Source organism: Sceloporus undulatus, chromosome 5 (genome assembly GCF_019175285.1).
Source record: "Sceloporus undulatus isolate JIND9_A2432 ecotype Alabama chromosome 5, SceUnd_v1.1, whole genome shotgun sequence".
In the NCBI taxonomy this organism is placed as follows: domain Eukaryota; kingdom Metazoa; phylum Chordata; class Lepidosauria; order Squamata; family Phrynosomatidae; genus Sceloporus; species Sceloporus undulatus.
In genome coordinates, this window is record NC_056526.1 from 53,522,279 (window position 1) to 53,546,060 (window position 23,782).

General features: G+C 37.5%; 1 protein-coding gene across 5 annotated transcripts in view; it reads left to right on the plus strand.

The window, feature by feature from the left end:
- The window catches only part of OSBPL8 (oxysterol binding protein like 8), a 97,294-nt gene that overhangs the window by 15,475 nt on the left and 58,037 nt on the right, over window positions 1–23,782 (plus strand). For 2 of the 5 annotated variants that reach the window (XM_042468576.1, XM_042468578.1), the window contains exon 1: window positions 22,936–23,138. Coding sequence is in view for 1 of the 5 variants with exons in the window: in XM_042468575.1 (XP_042324509.1) it covers window positions 6,050–6,086; window positions 15,918–16,055 (175 nt within the window). In the remaining 4 variants the exon portion in view is untranslated. Of the gene's footprint in view, window positions 1–6,049; window positions 6,087–15,917; window positions 16,056–22,935; window positions 23,139–23,782 lie in introns of those variants that run through there. The other 3 variants (XM_042468575.1, XM_042468580.1, XM_042468579.1) reach the window with 3 other exon arrangements.

Here is a 23,782-nt window from a genome sequence, read left to right on the forward strand (position 1 = left end):
TTTAAAAAAAGACCCTACTTCCCCTTTTAAAAAAAAAAGCCACTGGTGGGTTTTTGTATAAATTTGTATATAACGTTTAGTTAAGCCAAAAGAAAGGAGAAATTTCAACAAATATGATAGACTGGATTACTTTTGGTTTCTCTTATGAAAGTAAAAAGTAAAGGTAAAAGCTAGTAGAGAGTAACCCCAATATTCTCTTGGGAAGTATGTGGTAAAATGGCAGGAATTTGCCAGTTTTTTCTCTTCTATTATTTTAAAATAATTTTCTTGTCTTTTGAAAAATTTTTATATACAAATAATAATTTACTTCCTATCTAATTTCTGCTAATTTAAAGCATTTGTTGCAGAGAATCAGGGCTATAATTAGATATGATAGACTGTAACCATAGGTGAAAAGATGGGTGGGGATTGGGGATTTCTGGAAATAGATACTTGAAGTGGTTAACAATGATAGGATGCGTTATTTAACTTGACACTAAATTATACTATTACCTAAACTTTAGTTACATGTGAAGACTTGGTTAATCCCATGCCTACAAACTACAGCAAAAATTACATTTCGTGATGGAAAAGTATTATATTTTTGTGTAGAAATCCATGTAGAAAACAACCTCGATGATGTATCTCTGTAGAGATAAAGAAAAGAAAAAACCCATTTCATTATTTACTGTCATTGCAAATGTTGATTTCATTGATAGTCTTCATTATTGTAATTAAGTTTGTCTTTCCACATTTAGGTTTCTGTAGATTGCAGTATTTTTAATGAAAAATGAAAGTGGAGTCCTCCTTAAAAAATACGGGCTAAATTTGATTCTCCATTTAGAGTTATTATTCTACTTGTTTTTATATCCCAGTGTTTAACTGGAGTTGTCAAAATGACTTATGAAAGTTATAGATGGGTGTACAGATTTGTCTCTGCAAAATATAATGCAAATTGGGTATGTTGAACTTTCAGATTGATCTGCCAATCTTGTGAAGAGCAAGGTTTTAACTCTGAAAAATTCTGCTTGTGCAGTGGCAGTGGTGCAATAAGATTTGTTTGCTGCTACTGCTGCTTCAGAGTAAAACCTACCATAGGCCTGTTACAGACTGTCAAAATAAAGCTGCTTCGGGTCTCTTTGGAGGTATGCTGTTTAAATGATGCATGCATCCTAAGAATCCGGAAGCAGCACCAAAGCTGCACTCCGGTGCTTAGGAATGGAGTGTGGCTTTGGCGCGACCTCCAGACTCTTAGGACCCATGCATCATTTAAATAGTATACCTCCAAAGAGACCCAAAGCAGCTTTATTTTGGCAGTCTGTAACAGGCCATAGCTTCCTGCCTGTGTTTAACTGTATTATTTATATGTTTTGCTAATATCTCTCCAAATCCCCATGACTTCACCAACAGAGGGGAAAATATTTTTCCTCCTCTGAAAGGAGCAGGAGGTTTGCAGTTAAATGGGCTACAAGATTTCCAGACCTGCTAGTGAACTCCCAGCAACTTCCCTTCTCTCTCTCTCTCTCTCTCTCTCTCTCACACACACACACACACACCACACCATCTCGTGTGGGTGTGTATGCTATAGGTACTATTGCTGTTTTTGGCCAGGAGTGGGGCTGATTCTGCAGTGGGTCCTGCAGATAGAAAATTGGCCTGTGGACCTTCTGAAGTGTTCGCCCTCTAGATATTTAAAGCTTCAGGTTATAAGAATAGAAACAGAACAGGAATAGAAGTCATAAGAAAAATATCTTTGTAAAGATTGTTCCTTTATCTTTTACTGATGTGACAGTATCCTTGCTTCACTAGTAGAGATGTAAACTTTCTGAAAATTGTGAAACCATAGATAGGTGATGTCCCCCCTGTGGTTTTTTTGGGGAAAACGGAAATGGCTACCCATGGATTTTGACATCCACAGGGAGTACTCAAACCAAACCCCAGCAGATACCAAGGGCCCAATGTACTTATTTTCATCTCAAACACATGCTTACTTACTGTTTAAATAATTTAATAACAGTACTGGTAACTAAATTAATGTTTAAACAAATACATAAACAAGCAATGATGTAGACTTGAATCGATTGACTTGGACTTGAGTCGGATTTAAGTTATTTCAATGACTCTGCTTGACTCTGCAATAAATGATGGGCTTACCAGGTTCAACTTGTGACTTGCATATTTTTAATGACCAACTTGCTGACATCATTCACTGTGAGCAGCCGGCAAGACCCAACTCCTTGGAGTGTGGGGTGTATTTCTTGGAGGGGAGCAGCAAATATGTTAGGCAAAAGGCTTGAGATAGAAGGATCCTCCTAAAACTTTTCAAAAGCTCCTCTAATGTGCAGCATGGACAGGCTACTGGATAGACTGTCAACTCATTACCTGCTGCGTTCCTGTTCCTTTCTGACAAATATGCCCTGCTTCCTTTTTTTCTGTTAAAGTTGGCTCGCAGATTTAAGACTTGGCTTGAGTCTTGACTTGAAAGTATTTTGCAAGGACTTGAAACTTACAGGTAGAAACTTGCGACTTGACTTGAGACTCGGAGTAAAAGATTTGGGTACAGCACTGTACACAAGTGAAATAAATGTCTAAATGTAATTTCATAAAGAGATATGAGAGAAGATCAGTGTGGAAAGTGTTTTCGGTTTTTGCAGAGATCCTTTTCCTGTGTAAATTGTTTTATTTAAAACTCTTAAACTGCTGAAGTTTTAGAAAGTTTCCTTGCTTATTATCTACATTTGCATGAAACAAAAATGTCCATTAGATTGTAAATTAGCTGTTCCTACCCCCACCCCCATTTTTACAAGTATTGTTGAATTTATATAATCTAGTAGTTTTCATGAAACAGAGACAACAGGCTAATACAACTAAGGTTGAATTAGCCTGTTTCTTAGAAGCTACTTGAAAGTGATTAGCAATGCAGTGCTGAAATATTTACATACTGGCCATTACAGTAATCTTGAACTATCAGCTTCTTTACTTAGCTTTCCTGCTTTGCCGTTCACCTTGCGGGCAGTTACTTATTTGTACAGTTTTGTGAAGTTGTTAGTAGCTGAACGCTCATCACTTCTTTTTCATCATGTAAGTAATGATAATAGCACAGTGTTTTGCACTAAGAAGTTACTCATCTTTAAGATACAATTCTCTCTTCTCCTATCTTCATGCATGCCATTTTGATAGGTTTCATTTCATTGGTGATCATACTGACTCTCATTCTGTTGTTACTTTTCACTTCAACGAATAGTAATTCTGTAATTCTGACATTTTAATTGTAGACTAAAAATTCCACATAAAGATGTACAGTATTAGTTTCATATGATATGCTGCTTTTTGGGAAATCAAAAATGGAAACTGATCAGGGAAATTGTGGTTAAAGTATACTTGTATAATAGATTCTTTTTTGGTGGGGGGATTTCACTGCAAGAGCAGTCAATACATGTGCTGATTGGATTAGAGAAAGGTCAGAACATATGTATAATATAATATAATGGTGCATGCATATCCCAAAATACAATTACATGATTTTAGAAGTGTTTATTAGGTGGACCTGTATGTTACAGAATTATCACATACTTCAGGCTTGTAACAACCAGATAGTTTGTGAATTGAAATAGTTGAATCAGTTCCGGTTAGTTTGAAGATGTGAATTTCTTGGCAGTCAGAAAACTGTCTAGCAGAATTTATTTTGTTGTTGTTAACTGCTATCAAGTCAACTTCAACTTATGATAAAGAGAGACAACAGAAGTAGACACTAAGGTTGTGTTAACCTGTTTCTTAGCAGCTACTTGAAAGTGATTAGCAATGCAGTGCTGAAATATTTACATACTGGCCATTACAGTAATCTTGAACTATCGGCTTCTTCACTTAGCTTTCCTACTTCACTGTTCATCTTGTGAAGTACGTATTTACGTACTGGCCATTAAGCATTGGACTAGACTCTGGAGACCAGGGTTCGATTCCTGGCATGGCCATGAAACCCACTGGGTGATCTTCTATGATTCTAAGTCACTTGCTCTCAGCTTCAGGGGAAGACAATGACAAAGCTCCTCAGAACAAATCTGCCAAGAAAATCCTGTAATAGGTTTGCCTTAGGGTCACCATAAGACGAAAACGACTTGAAGGCACATAACAACAAATGAATGAGAGACCTTGAAGTCATCCTATCATCAACAGCCCTGCTCAGGTTTTACAGATTCAGGACCATGGTCCTGCCCTGTTCTCCCGAATGGTGGCTTGTGCACATGGTTGTGCCAGTATGGTTGTGCATGTGTTGTACCACCATTAGGAACAACGGGACTTGAGATCCCACAGATTTTGCTAATCACAGGGATGGTGGTGTCTGGAATAGAACCCTCGTGAATATGTCGAGCTGAGTGTATAATTATATACACTCCTTCTCCTCCTCTTCCTTTCGCTTCTTCTCCCTCCTCTTCCTCTTTCTCCTCCTTTTCTCTCTGCCTCTTTCCCCCTCCTCCTCTTTCTCCCCTCCCCCACCTCTTCCTCCTCTTCCGTTTCTTCCTGCCTCCGCCACTGCTGCCGCTGTCTCCTTCTCCTCCCTCCGCCTCCTCCTCCTCTGCCACCTCTGCCATCCCCCCATGCGAGTTTGCCATCCACAGATGCTGGAATCCGCATATGGCGAGTCCATGAATAAGGAGGGCCTACTGTAATAGTGTAAGACAGTGGCTCTGAAATAACCAGATAGTTTTCAACTTCTTCAGATGACGAATTTGTCTTTATCTTTCTATCGGCACCATAGGACCCACTTACTATTTTTGACAAGATTCATCTCTTCTAAAAGGAGAAAGTGAGGTGCTGCTGGGACAACTTTCTTAAGAGGTTGTAGAGCAAAGGGATAACACAGGGAGCTAAATTAATCAATCCAGGCCAGTATTGTCTGCACCAACTCACAGCAGCTCCTGAATTTCAAGCACAGATATTTCTCAGCTACATAGAGGAGGCAGATATTAAACCATTTAATAATAATAATAATAATAATAATAATAATAATAATAATAATAATGTTAATTTATATACTGCTTTTCCAAATTAGATCAAAGCGGTGTACAACAGGAAGTACAATATAAAGTCAAAATAAAACATAACAGGCCTCTCTCCCCCTCAAGATGGTGGTTGGAAGGAAGGCTTTATTAAACTTCTGCATGCAAAAGATGTTTATAGAATATATATATCAAGGTTAGACTAGGTAGAGGTTATTTTAAAAGAGAAATAAAAACATTAATTAAAATATATCACAACTGGTATCACTAAAGTAATGGCTGACAGACAGAGTGGTGTTTACTTTTTTAATTTCTGTGGAGAGTCCAAAGACACATTCAACCATTTTTTCTTCTTTCAATTATATGGGAAGTAGCTACTGGAAGTAGCCAGTTTGACCAGATGAATAGCAATTGGAATAAGAATTCTGTGCAGCCTTCTGTCCAACCTTCTGTCCAACCATTTCTAGGTATAATCCCACGCTGCTTTTTCCCCCAAAGTGGGAAAAATACAGGTATCCCATCTTTTGATATGCTTTTAGTAACATTCCATTCTTCATTCACTCTTTTGGATACAGTATATTGTTTTGAAAGCCACGGTTAAATGTTTGTGTTCCTGTTTTGTGCCAATAACAATCTTTCTGCTATTAATTTGTAGACCATGTTAATCTTCCTTTCTTGTTCATTTTTCAAGTTTTTAAAGGCATTCATAACTTCACTTTTCCAGTGAACAAATATGTTTGGCATGTTACATGATACCTTATGAAAATAACTTAAGAAATATTTGTATCTCTTGAGAGTATGAGTTGTTTACTAACTCTAGCATAGTTAATGGTGGCTTTTGCTAATCATATTCTCTGTGTGGATTTTTATTTTGCTTCATTTACCCTATTTTGGAGCTATATATAATTAAGAAATTACTATCATGTTGCATTTTTAGTTTCAGACTAACATACTCTTTCCTTTGTTCTTTTTCCCCTTCTGTTGTGGCTGTTGTGCTCCTCATCCCCTCCCCATTTTTTGGCCTGGATGTTTTTGTTTGCTGTACTGCGTACTCAATTGCACTGCCTCTTCAGCATCATGGTGAGATCAAAGATTTGCAGGGACCCTCAAGTAAGTAAATTTTTTCTGGTGCCTCATCTGAAAATTGTATTCTCATAAGGCCAAATCTTGGATTTCATTGGCCTCTTCCATACCTTACTAATATTAGTGAATGCTGAGCATTTTAAAATAAATCCAGAAGCTGAAGTAGTAGGATGAAAGTAACTTAACCAACAGAAGTGCTTGTGCATGCTCTTGTGTGTTTGCTTAAAGGCTGATCTGTCTATAAAAGATGATATTCTGTTCCAGGTAACTCAAGTAAAATATATACCTTCAAGTCACATGTTGACTTAACGGTGACCCCATAAATTTTACAGGGTTTTCTTTCATAGGCAAGGAATTTTCAGAGGTAATTTGCTATTGACGTACTCTGAATATAGCCTATACTATCAACATATAGAATGATGTGAATATAGGAAGTCCTCTGATCCATTTGAAAATTGATGAATTAATTTCCATCTAACACACTGCAATGATTGTCATATTCTGATTTTGGATACACATAAATGATTTCATTAATTTCAGCAGAAGATGGTTTATATTGATTTTGTGCTATATTCCAATATAAATCTGTTGTGCCAATAAATCAGAAGTAGTTTTTGATTGGTATTTTTTCCTTTCAAAACACAGGAATAAAGTATTGTATTGCAAATGTATTGTTTTAAACCATAGAACTGGCTTTTTAAATATTTACTATGTTATGTAGAGATTTAGTCAGCATCCAGTCAGCAGTTTCATGTTAGACTTAATACATTTAAACTGTTCAAAAATCAGCAGGAGTATTTAAAGCAACTTGGGTTATATAATAGGCTCTTAGCCAATCATATAATAATAATAAATAAAATAAAATTTTTATTTCTATACCGCCCTTCTATATAATCAGGGCGGTGTACAGCATTATAAAACATTCATACAAATAACATACATATACAATTAAAATTAAATACAGCAATACAATAGCATTAAAAGCATATGAATGTTGTTTTAAATCACTGGGATGTGGTGTCTTAGTGGTTCAGACATCAATTCTGACTTTCGTAAGGTTGGCACTTGGAGGCCCGAATGCTGCATGATGTGGTGAGCTCCTATAACTAGTCCCAGCTTCTGCCAACCTAGCAGTTCGAAAGCAAATACAAGTAGATAAATAGGTACCACTTCAGTGGAAAGGTAACAGCGTTTGGTACAGTCATGCTGGCCACATGACCACTGGAGTCGTCTTCAGCAATGCTGGCTCTTCAGCTTAATAACGGAGATGAGCACCGCCCCCTACAGGCAGTCATGCCTAGACGTTCATTTCAAGGGAAAACCTTTACCTTTATAATTTTCTCTTGGGTTATATAATAGGATCTATTGACTTATGAGTAAGTCAGTAGTTCTGGAGAATAATAATAATAATTATTATTCTTTATATAGCGCTGTAGATTTGCACAGCGCTGTACATAAAACAATAAATGAATGAATGATCTTTGGCTGAAACGGGATGTTTTATTACTTCTGCTATTTAAAAAGCATGCTTATTTCTGACACTGGTATTTTAATGGAAAACAAGCCATACTTAAATTCAGCACTGCACTCAGTGCACCTCACCACTTCACTATAAAAATATCATTGTGTTCTAGCTTTGATTCTGTAATGGGATTAAACATTTACTGTGACAATAAGCAGAAGATAAATAGGCTGCTTTCATTTCCCCCTTCCTGGTACTATAAGTAAACAAGATTCAGCTCTTACTGTTGGAAAACTGTTAAAAGGCATTATTCATGCCTTCTCAGATAGCTGACACCATTAAATTGAAGAACTGTTCTCTTTAATTAATTGAAAAATATTACTATAGTTAGCCAGGTTTGGCAGTTCTTCAGATATACATTAGTTTTTACTGGAAAGTTGTCCTGAGACATCACCTAGAGAACCTTAACACCACTATTTCCATTGTGTGGTCTTGTGTGCTGAGTGTTCTTTTTTCTTGATTACTTACCTCAGTCTCAGTGGAAGGCAACTGTGAAGAAAACCATGAAATAGCTTGCCTTAAGGTCACCATAAGTCAGAATGACTTGAAGACACACAACAAATATACCACAATGCATGCAACATGAAAAAAGGTGCAAATACAGTAGGTCCTTCCTATACATGGGGGATTCGTTCCGGATCCCCCTGCGTATGGGGAAAAATGCATATGCTGGAATCGTATTGATTCCTAGGGCGGCACACTCCTGTGTGTGGCTCCGTGTGTGTGCTTGCGGTGCACACATCATTTTCTCCTCCCGGGCTTGCTGTACACATAAGCTCAAAGCTGCGTATGGTAAGCCTGCATATGGCACAGGTGCCTGAATAAGAATTTTTTCAAAGCAGTTTTTATATGGCATGAAGGATCTTCTATTCCAATGAGTAACATAAATTATAGCAGGCATGACTGTTTTGGGATCTCATTTAGGTTTTCCAACCCTAGCCACATCCTATATAATCAATTATTCTCAGGCACTAATTCAAAATAGAGGACAGTTCTAAAGGGCTTGTGAGGGAGTCACGGGTTTGCCGTAAGAAAAAAAATGGATTGGCACAGAACCTCCCCCCCCCCCCCCCCCCCCCCCCCCCAAAAAAGCACTGCAGCTCAGTGAGGAAAATAACTGGTAATTTTTTCTTCAATGCTGCATATATCTTTTAGGAAGAAAACAAAATTGATGAAGAGGGCAAATTACATGAGGTATCTTGAAAGAAAACACATCTGGATCGCTGAGCAAGGACATTTTAAACTACAGTATCTTATTCCAGTCCCACTTGTTCTGAAGAATGTTAGTTTCCTTTTTTAATTCTTGGAGGCTGAGAGTATCACCAGTGAGGGACATGATGATGATGATGATGATTTATTTATAGCCCGCCCGATCACAAGGAATCTGGGCGGGTTAAAGCAATAAAAATATAGAGAATACAATAAAATAAAATCCAAAAAATAAATAAAATACAATAAAATAAAATAAAAGAGAGCGATGTGAGTTACAGAATTCACAGTTAGACCTGATGGAATTGGGCCTGTCTTTTTCACTCCCTCCCAGGTCTGATGATGACAGTTGGGATGGAGGGAGGGCTCTTCTTCTTGAGGCAACAATTTAATTTTTATTAATTTTAATTTAATTCTTCTCATTAAATTTAAGAGAAGAATTGGTGGACAGAGTGACGTAAGTCACAGTAAATGGGGAAAGGAACTAGGTAGGGAAGGCCTGTCAGAAGAGATCTGTCTTAAGAGCCTTCATAAAGGCTGTAAGAGTAGAAATGTGGCAGATCTCCTCTGACAGGTCATTCCATAGCTTTGGAGCAGCAGTGGAGAAGGCCCTCTGGGTAACTGAGGTTAGTCTAGATTTTATTGGCTGAAGTAGATTCTTCCCCGAGGACCTTAGAGTGCAGGACGGACAGTATGGAAGAAGGCGTTCCCTTAAGTATTCTGGATCCAAGCCATGTAGGGCTTTAAAGGTAATCTTGCCCGGAAACTAATTGGCAGCCAGTGAAGGAATTTCAAAACCAGTGTTATGTGATCATTAGGATGAATACCTGTAATTAACCTGGCTGCCATATTTTATACAAGTTGAAGTATCAGTGTGTTTTTGGAAAAGTGTCTGGAAAGATTCTTGTTCCTAAATATAATCAGATGAAATGTTTACTTTATATATTTCAAATTAATTTATAATCTGCCTGAATTGTAAATTTCTGATTGTTAATTTAAAAATATTGCATACAACCTGACAACCTCTGATGGTCTGATGATTGTGTTACTATAGGTTTTTAAAGTAAAAGGTGAATATTTGGATTCATATTACCACATTTTGGGGTTTATGACAACACTGCAAACTTCGACCTGGTACAGACAGCTGTAAAGTGTCAGCCTGGGGCCGACATTAGGGCTCAGGAGAGCAGAGTGTGCCCCACGCTCTGTGCTCTCCTGATACCATTTTGGGGTGTGCATGCATTCAGACAGTGTGCACACCGATGATGTGCCTTGTGTGCTGCATCCAAACGGGGCAGCACACAAGAGATGTCACCATGCCACTCCAGGGTGCTAATGGAGCCTTGGCAGTGATGTGGAAAGGAGCTGCATTTCGCAGCTCCTTTTTAGAACGGATAATTGCTGCGCCCATGCAGTTCTGTGGCAGCAATCCAGGGCAGAATGGGGTGGCGTCTCGCCATCCTTTCCAACCCATCTGTACCAGGCCTTCATCTCTCTTTAATATCTAGGTACTATTTCACATTGAGATGAATATTGATCTGACAAGTGTAACAGACATAATGATATCTAATCAACAAAAATGAACTATGAAGCAGTAAAGAATTACAGTGGGCCCTTCTTTTATGCAGGGGATCCATTCCGGACCACCCCCCCCCCCCCCCCCCCCCCCCATAAAAGAAAAAGTGCATAAGCTCGAGCCCCATTAAAAGTAATGGGGCTCGTGCCCACCGTGTGGTGCTGCACGTGCACCACGGCTGCGTGCCACATAACTTCTTCCGGGGAGCGCAAGCCTTTTTTCCAGCGCAGTTTCCAGCGTATGCTGGAAGCCGCATATGACACGGGAGCACTGTACATACTGTATAAGGGTTTTCATAATCATTTTTCACATGTAGTTCTACTTTGTTCTCCAACCTGTGTTAGAGACTGCTGCATAGATGAGGAATAGTAATATGTATTTTCCTGTGCTTTAAATATAAAGTGAAATTTCTTGTTGTTCCTAAGTGGTCTTAAACAACTTAGAATCTAAACTTGAACACAAATTTTAGATGTGCTTCAAGTAATGCCGCTGAAATCAATATACAAGCTAGTCGTGATGATTTACCTAAATTCTTTAAATCTTAGTGGGTGTGCTCAGCATGACTGAATCTGGATCTGAATTATATTGTTCATTGAACTGGGATAACCTTGTGTATGTTACCCTTGCATACAGATTTAGCTAATGGAACTATTTGTGGTTTATTTTAGCTTCTTATTTACAGGTCTGAATGCTTTCTGTCCCAGACTCCACCTCAAAACTAGATTCTTAATTGAAAAGCTTGTTAATCCCACTTCAAGTATGAGACCAAACTAGATATACTACTTATTGTAAATTACTGTTAAGACATTACTTACTGTCATTATGTAAATTGTTAGACTTTTACTGCAGAACTTTTGCAATGATCCTGTAGTTGAGATGTAAGGCATCCTCTGTTAAAAGCACATTATATTTTTGTATAAAGACAGTGTGATGCAGTACAGTGCGCCGCGCCGTACGTCTATTGTATCATTGTGGAATTTGGAATGGAAGATTTATTGAGTGAAGCATACTAACTTTTCAAATAAAAAAGAGAGACGAGAGGAGTAAGGTGGCTGGGAGGGGAAAGTATATGGCCGTATGTGTGAGACTAATTGACTTATTTTAGCCTACTTTTTTTTCTTGAAGTTCAGTCCATTTCATCAGCCACACTGATGGGATACAGTTTTAAGCCACAAGTGTTGATTACATAGCTTTGAAGGTTGGATCAGAGTGTAATGTGATATAGAAAGATTGTGTAATAGGATACCTATGCAAATTGTGACCATGGTAATAAACGTTCAAAGAACTGTGCAAGTTGATACATGTTTTTCAAGCATCATGACACTGTGAAAGTCTTAGTCCTGAGTGTGAGTGCCCTTACATGACAATCAATTCTCTTACGGTGGGAATGTTTTCTGAGGAGAATTCTGTTGTTATATGTGTAGCCATGGTGAAAATACATATATTAATACATGTAGTCTGTCAAAAACCCATTCTCTGTTAACAAACTCAAATTTGTGAATGTATCCTATTACAGTGTTTCACTTTCTTTTTCTTTTTCTTTTTTTTTAAATAATCTTTATTGGGTTTTATACAAGTTTAAAACAAGTAAACAATCTTACAGTCTTTACAAACAAATACCAGCAATTAAAATATGTTGAAACATTAACTAAAAAATAAGACAAAACAAATTATTTACTTCTGGGTACCATAATCAAAGATTTAGTAATTAATGATATAGTTTAGACCATTTTTCTACATTACCTTTTGAATTTATAAATGAGGATATCTATATGCTACTACTTTTTCTTTCTCAAAGAGAGGAAACTTTTTTCAGTTTTCTTATGTATATCTTTCCAGAATTTTTTAGCAGTTTCGCACTGCCACCACATGTGATACAGCAAACCTGGATTTTTTTTTACACTTCCAGCAATTTGTCTCGTTTGTGTTCTTAATTTTGGCTAGTTTGGTGGGGCTGTTTCACTTTCCAATCTTCCTTTGGATTTTATTTTTGACACATAACAGCAACTTGAAAGTCATTGGTTGTATGCCTAGGAAAATTAAAAGGTTTTTGGGACACTGCCATTTCTAAGAATGTTTGTGTCCATTTATTATTTTGTGTAGAGAGCGTCCTGTTTGTTCAAAGTGCTGAGGGGCTTTGCTGACAGAGAATATCATTATAGCATATTGGAGAATGACTTTATAAAATAAGTACTGTAATTGTACTTTTAATGTTGTGGCAATATTATTTGGACCTTTAATAATGCTGCCAGAGTAAATATGAGGGCAAATGTTGCCTCTGAATTTGTAGCAGGGTCTCCTCTCTGTTTTTCCACCCAGGTTATGCATACTGTTTTAAGTTAGTACATCTGAAGAAGTGGATTGAAATCTATGAAATGCCATGCTAAAATAAACCAGTTAGTGACAAAGGAGCTGATGTTTCCATCCCACACCTTTTTTCTCCTGTTTTACTTTGCATGCTGAAACAGAGTACCATAGCTCTCCAAAAGTTTCCCAAGTTACAAAAAAATAAAATAAAAATAGTTGCACCGTAGCAGTTAAAATTACTGTATTTCTCAGTTTTATATTGAATAGGCAAACATAGTTAAAACTTACCTATCCATTGTACCTTTAATTTCATATTTTGAAAACCACAGTCATACTTCATGTAATGTGTTTTGGTACCCATATTAACCAATGAAGAAAAGTAGAGATGTACTGTATCTCAAGCCTGGTAAGAAGAGATGTGTGATGCAGAGCCAGTTGATGACAGACAGCTTGTCAACCTAAGCCCAGCAGTAGTCTGTACCCCCTTTACCTGTCAGCTGCAGGGGAAATGTTATGTCTTCATAGAGAATAGGAGGTCCTGGAAAAGGGACATATGTGATGTGTGTGTGTGTGTGTGTGTGTGTGTGTGTGTGTGTAGATAGCTTGCTTGCTTTATTTGTAGTATCATCTCTGCATCATAGTAGAGCCAAACTAGAACTACCTAGAGCCTAACTCTCATTGAGATTTGCCTCTTCTCTGGGTAGGTGGGGTCAAAGAATTAAATGTTTCTCACCTAGAAAAACAAATATGTTGTGCTACCTGTTTATGTGTGCATGGGATTGTACATGTGTGTGTTTTGTGAGCCTATATTTGCAGTGTAAAGAGGTAATGCTCTGAAGTTCTAGTACGTCAGGGAGAACGAAATCCAAGATGTTCTTGTGCCTATGTGTATTATCCTGTTCATCTTTAGTATCTCAGCTGTATCTCAGTAATTCTACAATGCATAAGCATTCAAAGATTCTGGGGAAGAATTCAGCCTGTTGCAGCTCATGATTATTTAAACATTGTGGCTAAGGCTAATAATGTATTAGAAAATGTAAGGAAGTTTGTGCTTCACTAGTGGAGCCTCTAGAGGGCAATGTGACTTTGTGAATGATTAGATTAGAAAAATAGCTGATGAATGGGAGGGAGGAAAAGACTAACATCACAGTATTTAATTCTTATTGATTGGTACAAAAGACAACAGAATTTCAGAAGTAAACATGCTTTTATGAATTGGATTTCAAGTTGATGCTTACAAATTTTGTCATTTTTTTGCATGGAATATTTAAGTAGATGTGAAGATACACTGGTTTACTCCTTTTTATAAAAGTAGATCTTTGGACCGCTGTCCTCCCAAGCAGTTGTCCTCCGAAGCTAACTTTAGAAATTAACTATCAAAAAGGTTTAATGTTAAAGGATATAAAACATACAAGTACTAACATTATAAAGGAAGACTCAAAATGTGATGCTAATATTTCTGAAATATCAGTTAGTTTTTATTGTTCAAACTGAGCAGTCACTTTATTAGAATCTGGAATTCTGTGAAAAACTAAGTATAGGTTGAGTCTCCTTTCTCCAAAATGCTTGGAACTAGAACCTTCTCTGAACAAATCTTGCTAAGAAAACCCTATTAAAGGTTCTTAGGATTGTCATAAGTCAGAAACTACATGAAGTCGCACAGCACACACAATGAGATCTCATGGAGATGGGACCCAAGACTAAATATGAAATTCATTTATGTTTTGTATATACCTTATGCACATAACCTGAATGTTATTTTATGCACAGTATTTTAAATACTTTTATGCATGAAATAAAGTTTGTGTGTACAAAACAAAGTAACACCAGACAGCAAAGGTGTCACTATCCTAGCCACCCATATGGACAGTTTGGGATTTTGGAGTATTTCAGATTTCAGAATAAGGGATATTCAAACTGTATCCTTTCCAGAACTGTGACATAGGAGCCACTGCAACATGTTTATCTCTGAGATTAAAAAGCTAGAGCACATGGGAAATGTTGGTGGTTTGGCTCTTTGTTATACATTCATGCCATATAGGCTTAATTTTTGGACATTATCAGAATAATAATATGGAAGAGTCATATGGTTTGGCAGAGAACACATTAACCTTACAAGCTCTAGAAGAGTCCCCTTGTACTTTATTCACAGAATGCTTTTAAAAGTGAGAAATAGCCAGTGCAATGTGAAGGAGAAATGCCTCTCTGTCTGTTAGAAAAAGCTTCCTCCAAGATTGGAAGATAGTTTTATATATAAACCTTTGTCTGAATGTTATTAGCTTAGAATTTGAAAACTACAAAAATCTCCACAACAGAAGAATGATTATTCAGATTGGCAGACATGAGTGATTTAGATATGCCAAAGATAGAAAAAATACAGATAATGAATGGGCTCTGATCATGAGAATTTGTAAAAATACCATAGATGGAAGGAGTAATAGTGAAAAAGAGAGAGGTAAAGATATAGGAAAAAAATGAGCAGATCAAGTCTTATGCACTCAGATAGATGAAGGAACTTTGTTTAGAATTTTATTTATATGTATGTAATAAGAGTATGTGTTGGTATGTAATTGTTGTTGTTGGTTTTGCATTTTGTCTTTGTTTTGGTTCCTGTTCTTAATAAAAAATTGAAATGAATAACAAAGCATCCTCCAACTAAGTAGAAAAGGGATGGGTTCAGAAATACGACATGCAATGCATATCATGGGTGCATGTTTGTGAGGATGTACTTCTAATCAGTGGTATCCTGCATGAGCCTGAATACCTTATATTGCTTGCTATTTTCTGAAGTGTGTCAAGGAGGCTTTCTTAAGTCCCTAAACTGTTGTCTTTGACTGCTCCTAGATCCAGCAATGGGTTTTTCCTTACCTTGAAAACCCCATATGGTCTCCTCCCCAATCTCTTTTTTCCTGATTCCCCCTGGCTTGTTAACCTTGATTCACCATCTGAAGGTGTTTTGCTTCCTTCTCAGCCCTTTGGTTTTTCTCCCTTGACACTATGTTATGGTTGTAACTGCATCCTAGAACACTTGTGTGATGACACATTAAAAGTCTTTGGCGCTCACCCTTAGTTCTCATCACCTAGTATTATTCAGCCTAAGGAAATACATTTCTGCAACATGGGATTTTAGAATATTAGGTTCTTGGGACAGTGGCCTGATGTCTTTTAGTCTTTAAAAAACTGTGTACACTGATGCTTCTGTTGTAGTGGTAAAGATAATAAAGAATAATCCACTGTTTTCCAGCTGTGATAACAAACAGTGATGAATCTCATGCTCAGACTCCAGGAAAAATGAGCCAGCGTCAGGCAAAAGAAGGGTATCTTACTCCAACCAAAGAACTACACCAGCCATCACTCAGTCCTGGAACGGTTCACGGCCATGGTAAGAAGCATTTCATTATGGTTCTTTGCACCACACAGCCTGATTGAATATCCTTCTTCTGATTTTTTTAGTTTTCTGATTTGGACACTCACACACTATGGTTGGAAGATTCTTGACTTGATCACAGCCTAAACAGCTAAGTGAAGGGGCAGTACACACAGGCAAAATGTCCATATATTGGCTCATTAATGTGAGAGCAGGTTGTCAGAATCAGGCCAGTGTTAAGGAGACACTAAAAATGCCCAGTGAGATTATTTGACTGTTCATAATTGTTTAAACATAACCATTGTGTATATCTTCTCAAACTGATGTTTAAGGTTGTGTTCATATTACAGTTTGTGCTTTAAAAATAATTGTAAGAAAGTTCCCCCAAAAGAATGACCATTGTAATGTTTTAAAATTTCATATTTGTGCCTTTGTATTCTTCTTTTTAGATTTCTTACAATTTATTTTTAAAAAAATCAGTACAGGTAGTTACTTTAAAACAGGTTTGGCCTATAAGAAGCTGCAAGGAACAATTCCAATCTCAGAACCTATGGTGGGCCAGGTTGCCCACTGTTTGGCAATCAACTAAATATTGCTCCCAGAACCCCATTTTTGTTGTGATTTCTGGGTATAGGGACAAGGTCAAGCAAACTTGCTGCTCCTGGAGGCCTCTAACAATTGGCATTTACAGTGTTTGGCTACTGAAGGCTAATTTTTGCTTGAAAAAAATTGGAAGTGAAAGTGAAGGTTTGGAGGAGTTTGGAGGGCTGTAAAAAAGTGTGGGGAGTGTGGGGAGATGGATCCATATGTGGCCTGCAGACTTACTTTTCCCCATCTCTGCTTTAGGTTGTACAGTGCGCACACATACGCTGGAGGTCTACACCAAAAAAAGCCTTGGTGTGTCCGGAAGCTGTAATGGTGTGCGCTGCTGCATGCACAAGCCCCATTATCTTTAATGGGGATCAAGCACACACGGATTTCCCCTTACGCAGAAGGATCCAGAACGGATCCCTGCGTAAGAGAGAGGGCCTACTGTATTTGACTCAGTGGAGAAAAAATGAATATGTTTGCTGAAAAATTGCTGTTAGTTACAACATTGATCATATAGCTAGAGTTCAGTAAATTACAAAGACAGAGCAGTTTATGTTTACCCTTAACAAAATACCAATTAATTTATATAAACGGTAGCCCTATGGCCAGATCAAGAGGACAGTATGCGGATTGTCAAATTTAGGAGCTAGTGTAGTTGATTTGAATTTCCACAGGACTGTACCCTTCAATAAGTGCATTAGATATTGAGGAATGGGTTGAAAGTGATCATTTACCTCTCCAGTTAGAATTTGATGAATCAAGCTGGTTTCCTCCCAGTAACTTCACAAGATATAGAAAGATTGATTCAGGTGCTTAAGCGTGGCACAAATAACCAGAGATATTTAAAGATGACATGGAATTGTGGGTGCTAATTCTATCCAAATTATTTACAGACATAAATTATACAGGGAATGTACATTTAGGCTGGATCTCTAGGATAGTAGTGCCCATATATAAAAAAGGGAATAGAGATGATCCACATCATTTAAAAACGAAGAAGCCCCTTAGATATGGCATCTAAGCTACAGTGTTCCCTTGCCTTAAGCGGGGGATCCATTCCGGACCCCTCTGTGAAAGGCAAATAGTGCATATGCTTGAGCTCCATTGAAAATAATGGGGCTTGTGCATGACGCGCCCACGCCTTTCAGCATAAACTGAGAGCCACGTAAAAAGCGCCCACATGTGATGCAGGCGCACTGTATACACACATTTGTTGTTGCTCTCATGTTAGCCCTGATTCATGGCGACCCTATAGATGAGACATCACAAAGATCCTCTGTCATCCACTGCTCTGCTTAGGTCCTGCAAATTCAGGCCCATGGCCTCCCTGATTGTGTCTATCCATCTGGCATGGGGTCTGCCTCTCTTTCTACTACCTTCTACTTTTCCTGGCATTATAGTATTTTCTAATGAGTCATTCTTTCTCTTGATGGGGCAAAAGTAAGACGGCCTCAGTTTGATCATCTTGGCTTCCAGGGAGATCTGTTCAGTGACCCTTTTGTTTGTCATTTTGGCTGTCCATGGTATCCTTAGCATTCTTTTCTGGCACCACATCTCAAATAAGTTGATTTTCTTTTTATCTGCTTTCTACACTGTCCAGCTTTCACATCCGTACATGGCGATGGGGAATACAATGGCTTGGACTATTCTAACTTTATTGCTCAGCTGTGTGTCTTATACTTTAGAACCTTGTCTAGTTCTTTAATAGCTGCCCTTCCCATTCCTAGTCTTCTGATTTCTTGAGTACAATCTCTATTCTGATCAATGTCTGATCCAAAGCACAGGAACGTTAATTATTTTGATTTCCTCATTGTCTAGGTAGAATTTATGTAGATCCTCCGTAGACATTATTTTTGTTTTCTTTATGTTAAGCAGTAAGCCTACCTTTGCGCACTCTCTCTCTCTCTCTCTCTCTCTCTCTCTCTCTCTCACACACACACACACACACACACACACACACACAGAGAGTAGTTTCTCCATAAATTCTAAGATTGGGAAGATTATAAATAAATTATAAAGGTTTTGTAAGGGCCATTCAACAAGGGAACGATGCTGTGATTTATATCATATACTCACAAATTCTGTTTCAGGTCCCACTAAGAACTACACAAAAAAAAACACAATAAAGCTAGTGCACTGACATTGAAAGTACACAAGATCTATATTTTTATACGCTAGTGGTCAATAAATCTAACCATTCTATCAGTTTTTGAGCATGTGGTGTAGATTCCTTTTTATATATATGGATAACATGAAGTGATTCATATAGAGTATATTGTGTTTTTCATGATAAATCCATTATTAATTTGCCTTCCCTGATTGCTGATAGCAATGTTTTCTCTACCAACTCCTTCCTCTTTGAGTTGGTTTATTTGTTTGTGTTCCATTTGTTTCATAAACTATTAGAATAACTAATATACTCTCAATAAATTTTTGAGTTTCTCATGGCTGCCAATGCTTTAAACAATGTACAGCTAACAATATACAGCTAACAATGATACTGTAATGCTCTCTGTCACATTAAATGGACATGCCCTTTCATTTTATTGCTCTCTAATTGCATACAACTTTTAAAAACAGTATAAAACTTAAATGTTGCTGATTCTAAATTGCTTAAAGTTAAACTAAAGAAAGCCTGATTCTATTTTTTGAGCACATGATATGTTAGGCATGACATGTTAGCCAACTGTAATCTACCAGGTGGTCTATTTTTGGGAATAATCCAGAATGGTTTAATAGCTGAATGTGATAAACTACTTTTTATCAGTGCATGCTGCATTAAAGAAAACCAGTACTGTATATGTATGATACCTGATTGGTCTGTCATATGACCCTGTCATATGACACTATAATGTGTTCAGCTTTCCAGTGGAACAAAATGACTGATATTACTTCAAGAAGAATTGTAAACTCCAAGTATTGGGTAAAGAAGTGAAATGAAGGCATTAATATGAATGAACATCTATTGTTAACATCCTGAGTTTATCTACTTCAATATGGAAAAATATAGTCTTTAGGATTATTTGGCTTATTTTTCAAAGGCTTTAAAGTGTGCTAGCACAATTTTAACAAATTATGATATTTAATAAATCTTAATGACAAAAATAGGCTTGTGGAGAAAAAGAAAATATGTGTTATTTGCCTCGGAGTAGTTTAACAGCTAGAAAAACAATCCCATTTTCCTACTCCAACTCCATGATTCTATATACTGCAGATATGCTTAGGAATGTCTTCTTTCTGGGATATCAAAATGGCTCATGTAAGTCTATACCATCGGAAAATCCAAAAGATTAGTATACATTTATTTTGATGGTAAAACATTTTGATGGCCAGAGCAATAAAATGGAGGGAAATTTGTACATCTGTTTTTCAAAATACCCATTAGGAATGTAGTTCAGAATGATAAAAGGCACTGTAGCACAGCCTTTCAAAAGTCTCTGAAACTTGAAGTTAATTACAAAAGGTTTAAAGCCTGTTTTCATATATGAAAATACATACTTTTAAATTGTTAATCATAGGCAATCACGTGTTTAAAAATCTCAGCAGTTTTAGGATTTCAGTTGAAAAACACAAACAAAAGGGAATATTTGCAAGCTCAGAGGAGCACAAAGAGCCAGTTGTATAGCAGCTTCTCATTACTGTACTGGGATACCTTTCACAACTTGTAACTGACAAAAAACAAAGCAAAGCTTAACAGGCAGCAAAACTGCAGAGCTCAGAATGCAAATATCCATATCTTCCTTCTAGCCTGTCTCTCTTTGAGCAAGATTTACCTATAAGGTTTTTCTTACTGTCTCAGCCTGACCTAGGAACATGTGCAGTAACCCGTATCCTGATCATTACTGAAGTGCCCTTTTCACTCACTGTACAATAAATTGCACAATCTTCAAATTACATACATTTTTAACCTTCCATTTTAATCAGTTCTGTAGACTGATGGTGGTAGTGGTTTTTTAATTAACTTAATTTAGAGCACAGCTTTCTGTATGACTCTTCTTCAAGGCAGGAAAAATGTAAATAATGATGAATCATACTTAGGCCAAATAAAATTTACTGACTTCAATTATTCCTAATTAGTTACAAAAGGAAATCCAAGAGGCTTCTAATAGTGGTTTGGTAGGAGAGGACTATTTCCGGTAGATGTGACTTTTAAATTTTTTTTTTGAAAGGGATAGATTTGTTCTCCTGGGCAGTGTTGCCAATCACCCTTGAAGGAAATCCCCTGATTTGCTTTCCAGAATGCCTCCAAAATTCCTGGGAGAGGGCGGGATGTCTGAGCCAGGGAGTGGGATTTCTGAGTTGGGGGGCTGCAAGGCACTATGGGAAGGCTAAAGGGTGCGGGACTTCTAGTATGGGAGGTATGTCGGGTGTTTTTTTTGGGTGGGAAAGTTTTTTGGGGCAGGAAGGTATGTCTGGGTGGGAAAGTTAAATTCCCTGAAAATTCTGAAAAATTTGGCAAACCTGGAAATTTCCCAGAAAGGTTTAAAACTTCCTGGTTCCTGGGAAATTTCCTGGGAATTGGCAACACTGCTCCTGGGACAACTGCTGCAAAGTTCATTCCCTAGGTTGCCAGTGATCAACTGAGGAGCAGCTTCTGGCCTCCAGTGATCAGTGAATCGGTTTACTAGAAGTCTGTTCCACTGTCAGCCTTAAAGCTGAAAATTAATAAAGATCAAGATTCTTGGTTTCTACTAAAAAAGGTCTGAAAGTTAGACCTTTTTTCTTTCTCTCTCTCTTTTTCTAATTGAAATAAACCCAGCCTTTAGGAGGCCAGCACCCTGGACAAGATGTTGGAGTGAGATATCTTTAAAAAACTATCCAAATACAGTAATTAAAAAGATCAAGACTATACTTTTCTTTGCTCGCTTTTCTTTGTCCACTTCTGATAAGCAACAAAATGGCAGAAGGGATGCAGTGTAAGTTCAAAATGGTTAGATCGAAACAAAAGTTATAGAACCTTTCGAAGCTCAGTGGATCTTACATCTTGATACATTTTATGAACAAAAGGAGCCTGTGGGGGGGGGGGGGAATATCTTCCTGTGCTAGATGCTTACTTTTCCAAAGCCATACCATCTCAGTATCTTTCTAGATGAGTTTACATTTACTATTGGTGAGCAGCTGAGTGATATTCCTAGATGGGCCATCTGCAGAGAAGTCCATTGCAAGTGTAGAAAAATAAGCTGCAGATTTAAGAGAGTTCAACGTCTTGTACACAAGTAATGCCTTCCTCTGAAAAATCAGTCCCACCATTATCACTAAGATATATATTTAAAAGGGCAACTCCACATTTAAAAGGTGAGGATGCCCCCCCCATATGTAGTCTGTAATAATTTACATTACACTGCCTCTGAACAATGAAGTCCATCTTCTGTTGACAAACAGGGCGAGATAACACAGCAGATGGCTATTTTATTTTGCATTCAAAATTATACATAGTAATTTGAGCTATTCTTGAATATAACAGAGAAGTCTGGCTACTGCCTATAAATAGAGATGGACATCGTTTGACCTCATACTCTTTAAAGAAATTCAAGCCATTTTTTTTAAGTGCCTGTAAGAAATTTGATAAGTAAAGGATGTGTCAGTAGGGTCATCTGCTGACAGAAAGGCCCTTGATCTCCCAGAGGCATCTGTCAACTAAATGGGAAATAAGGTGACATTCACCAGTTCCCCCTCGCTCATAGCCCTCTACATCATGTGCGTATGAAGGCTTCCCACCTCCTCTGTAACAGATTTTTTGGGGGGTGGAGAAAGACTTTCAGAGGAATGCAAGCAGCAGTAGGAATTGCTTCACTGTTACACTGACAGAAGCCTTGTCAGCAGAAGATCACCATTGGGTGCATAATAAACAGTTTGAGACCTTTCTGAGGTATCTGCCTGTTGGACCTCTTGCTACCTCATTTGAAAAATACCTGCCAGGTTGCATTAAGCAGCACTGTTGCTAGGAACATTAGCTGAATGACTCAATTCCATATAGATTTTATGCAGACATGCATCAGAATGCACATGGAGTGTGACTGGTGGTGTGCCCCTGCACCCTCTGTATATTATCACTTACCCAGGATATATGAGAAATAGGACTTTTAGTTTTGGCTTGTTGTGTGTTAATGCAGAGAAAAAAGTATTTTCAACAAAGCTTTCATTGAGAATGGGTTTTTGCTAGATTGACCCATTTGAGTCTAATCTGTTGTCCTTGGCAATTCAGAGATCGTACTTGGGCTAAAATAACTGAAACCTGAGCAGTCAACAAGTGTGTGGGAGGAGCTGCAAAACAGAGCAGTTAGAGATCCAAGCCTACAGCCAACTGAGACGTAATAAACTGCAGACTGCTTTTTAGAAAAAGTGGTTCAGCTGCAACCTGATGTACCAGAAATCGCCGTGCTTCAGTTGTGCTTATTTTTATACTATCAAGCCCGAGAGTGTTAGGTTTGTTTGTTTTACTGTTGTTGTAATATAAGCTGGTTGTGTTTTGGATTTTCATTCTGTGAAGTGGATACATCTGTGAAGGTAAGTATACCTTTAATGAATATGTTGTTTTTCACAGGGAATAGAGTCAGACCAGCAACTGGTATCATTTAAATTGCATATTTTGCAGCTGTAGCTTGACAGCTACAAGCCACTCACTATATTTTCCAAATATATATATTTTTAGAAGGAGCATGTGTGACTGATATAGGCAGGTAGTTGTTTATATTTCTTTTTAGGTAGATTTGTTGATGTAACAAGATTGCAATAGCATTTTCAGTATATAGATCCTCTTCTTCCCTGTCTGTCTCTTTTTCTCTCACTCACTTGCACACACTCCTTTATTTTCTCCCTTCCTACTTTCTCTTCTTAGAGGTAACCACATCTGTTATCCAATTCAGATAACCTAAATATCTGAATTTTGCTAATGTCTGGTATATTAACAAAATTAACATATGCATTTTATTATGTATGCAGTGCTACTTGAAGGCAGCCCTTATTTTCTTAGTTCAGTTTTTCTCAAGGCATTAGCAGTTGCAGATGAAGAGGATATTAAAATTCATGTTAATGTTACATTAGAAGTAGTTTTCAATCAGTCATGGAAAAAAGCCCTGATATAGTAATTATAGAAGATGCGTGTATATCTTGAAAATACTATATTATTGTATATATGTTTAATGTATATT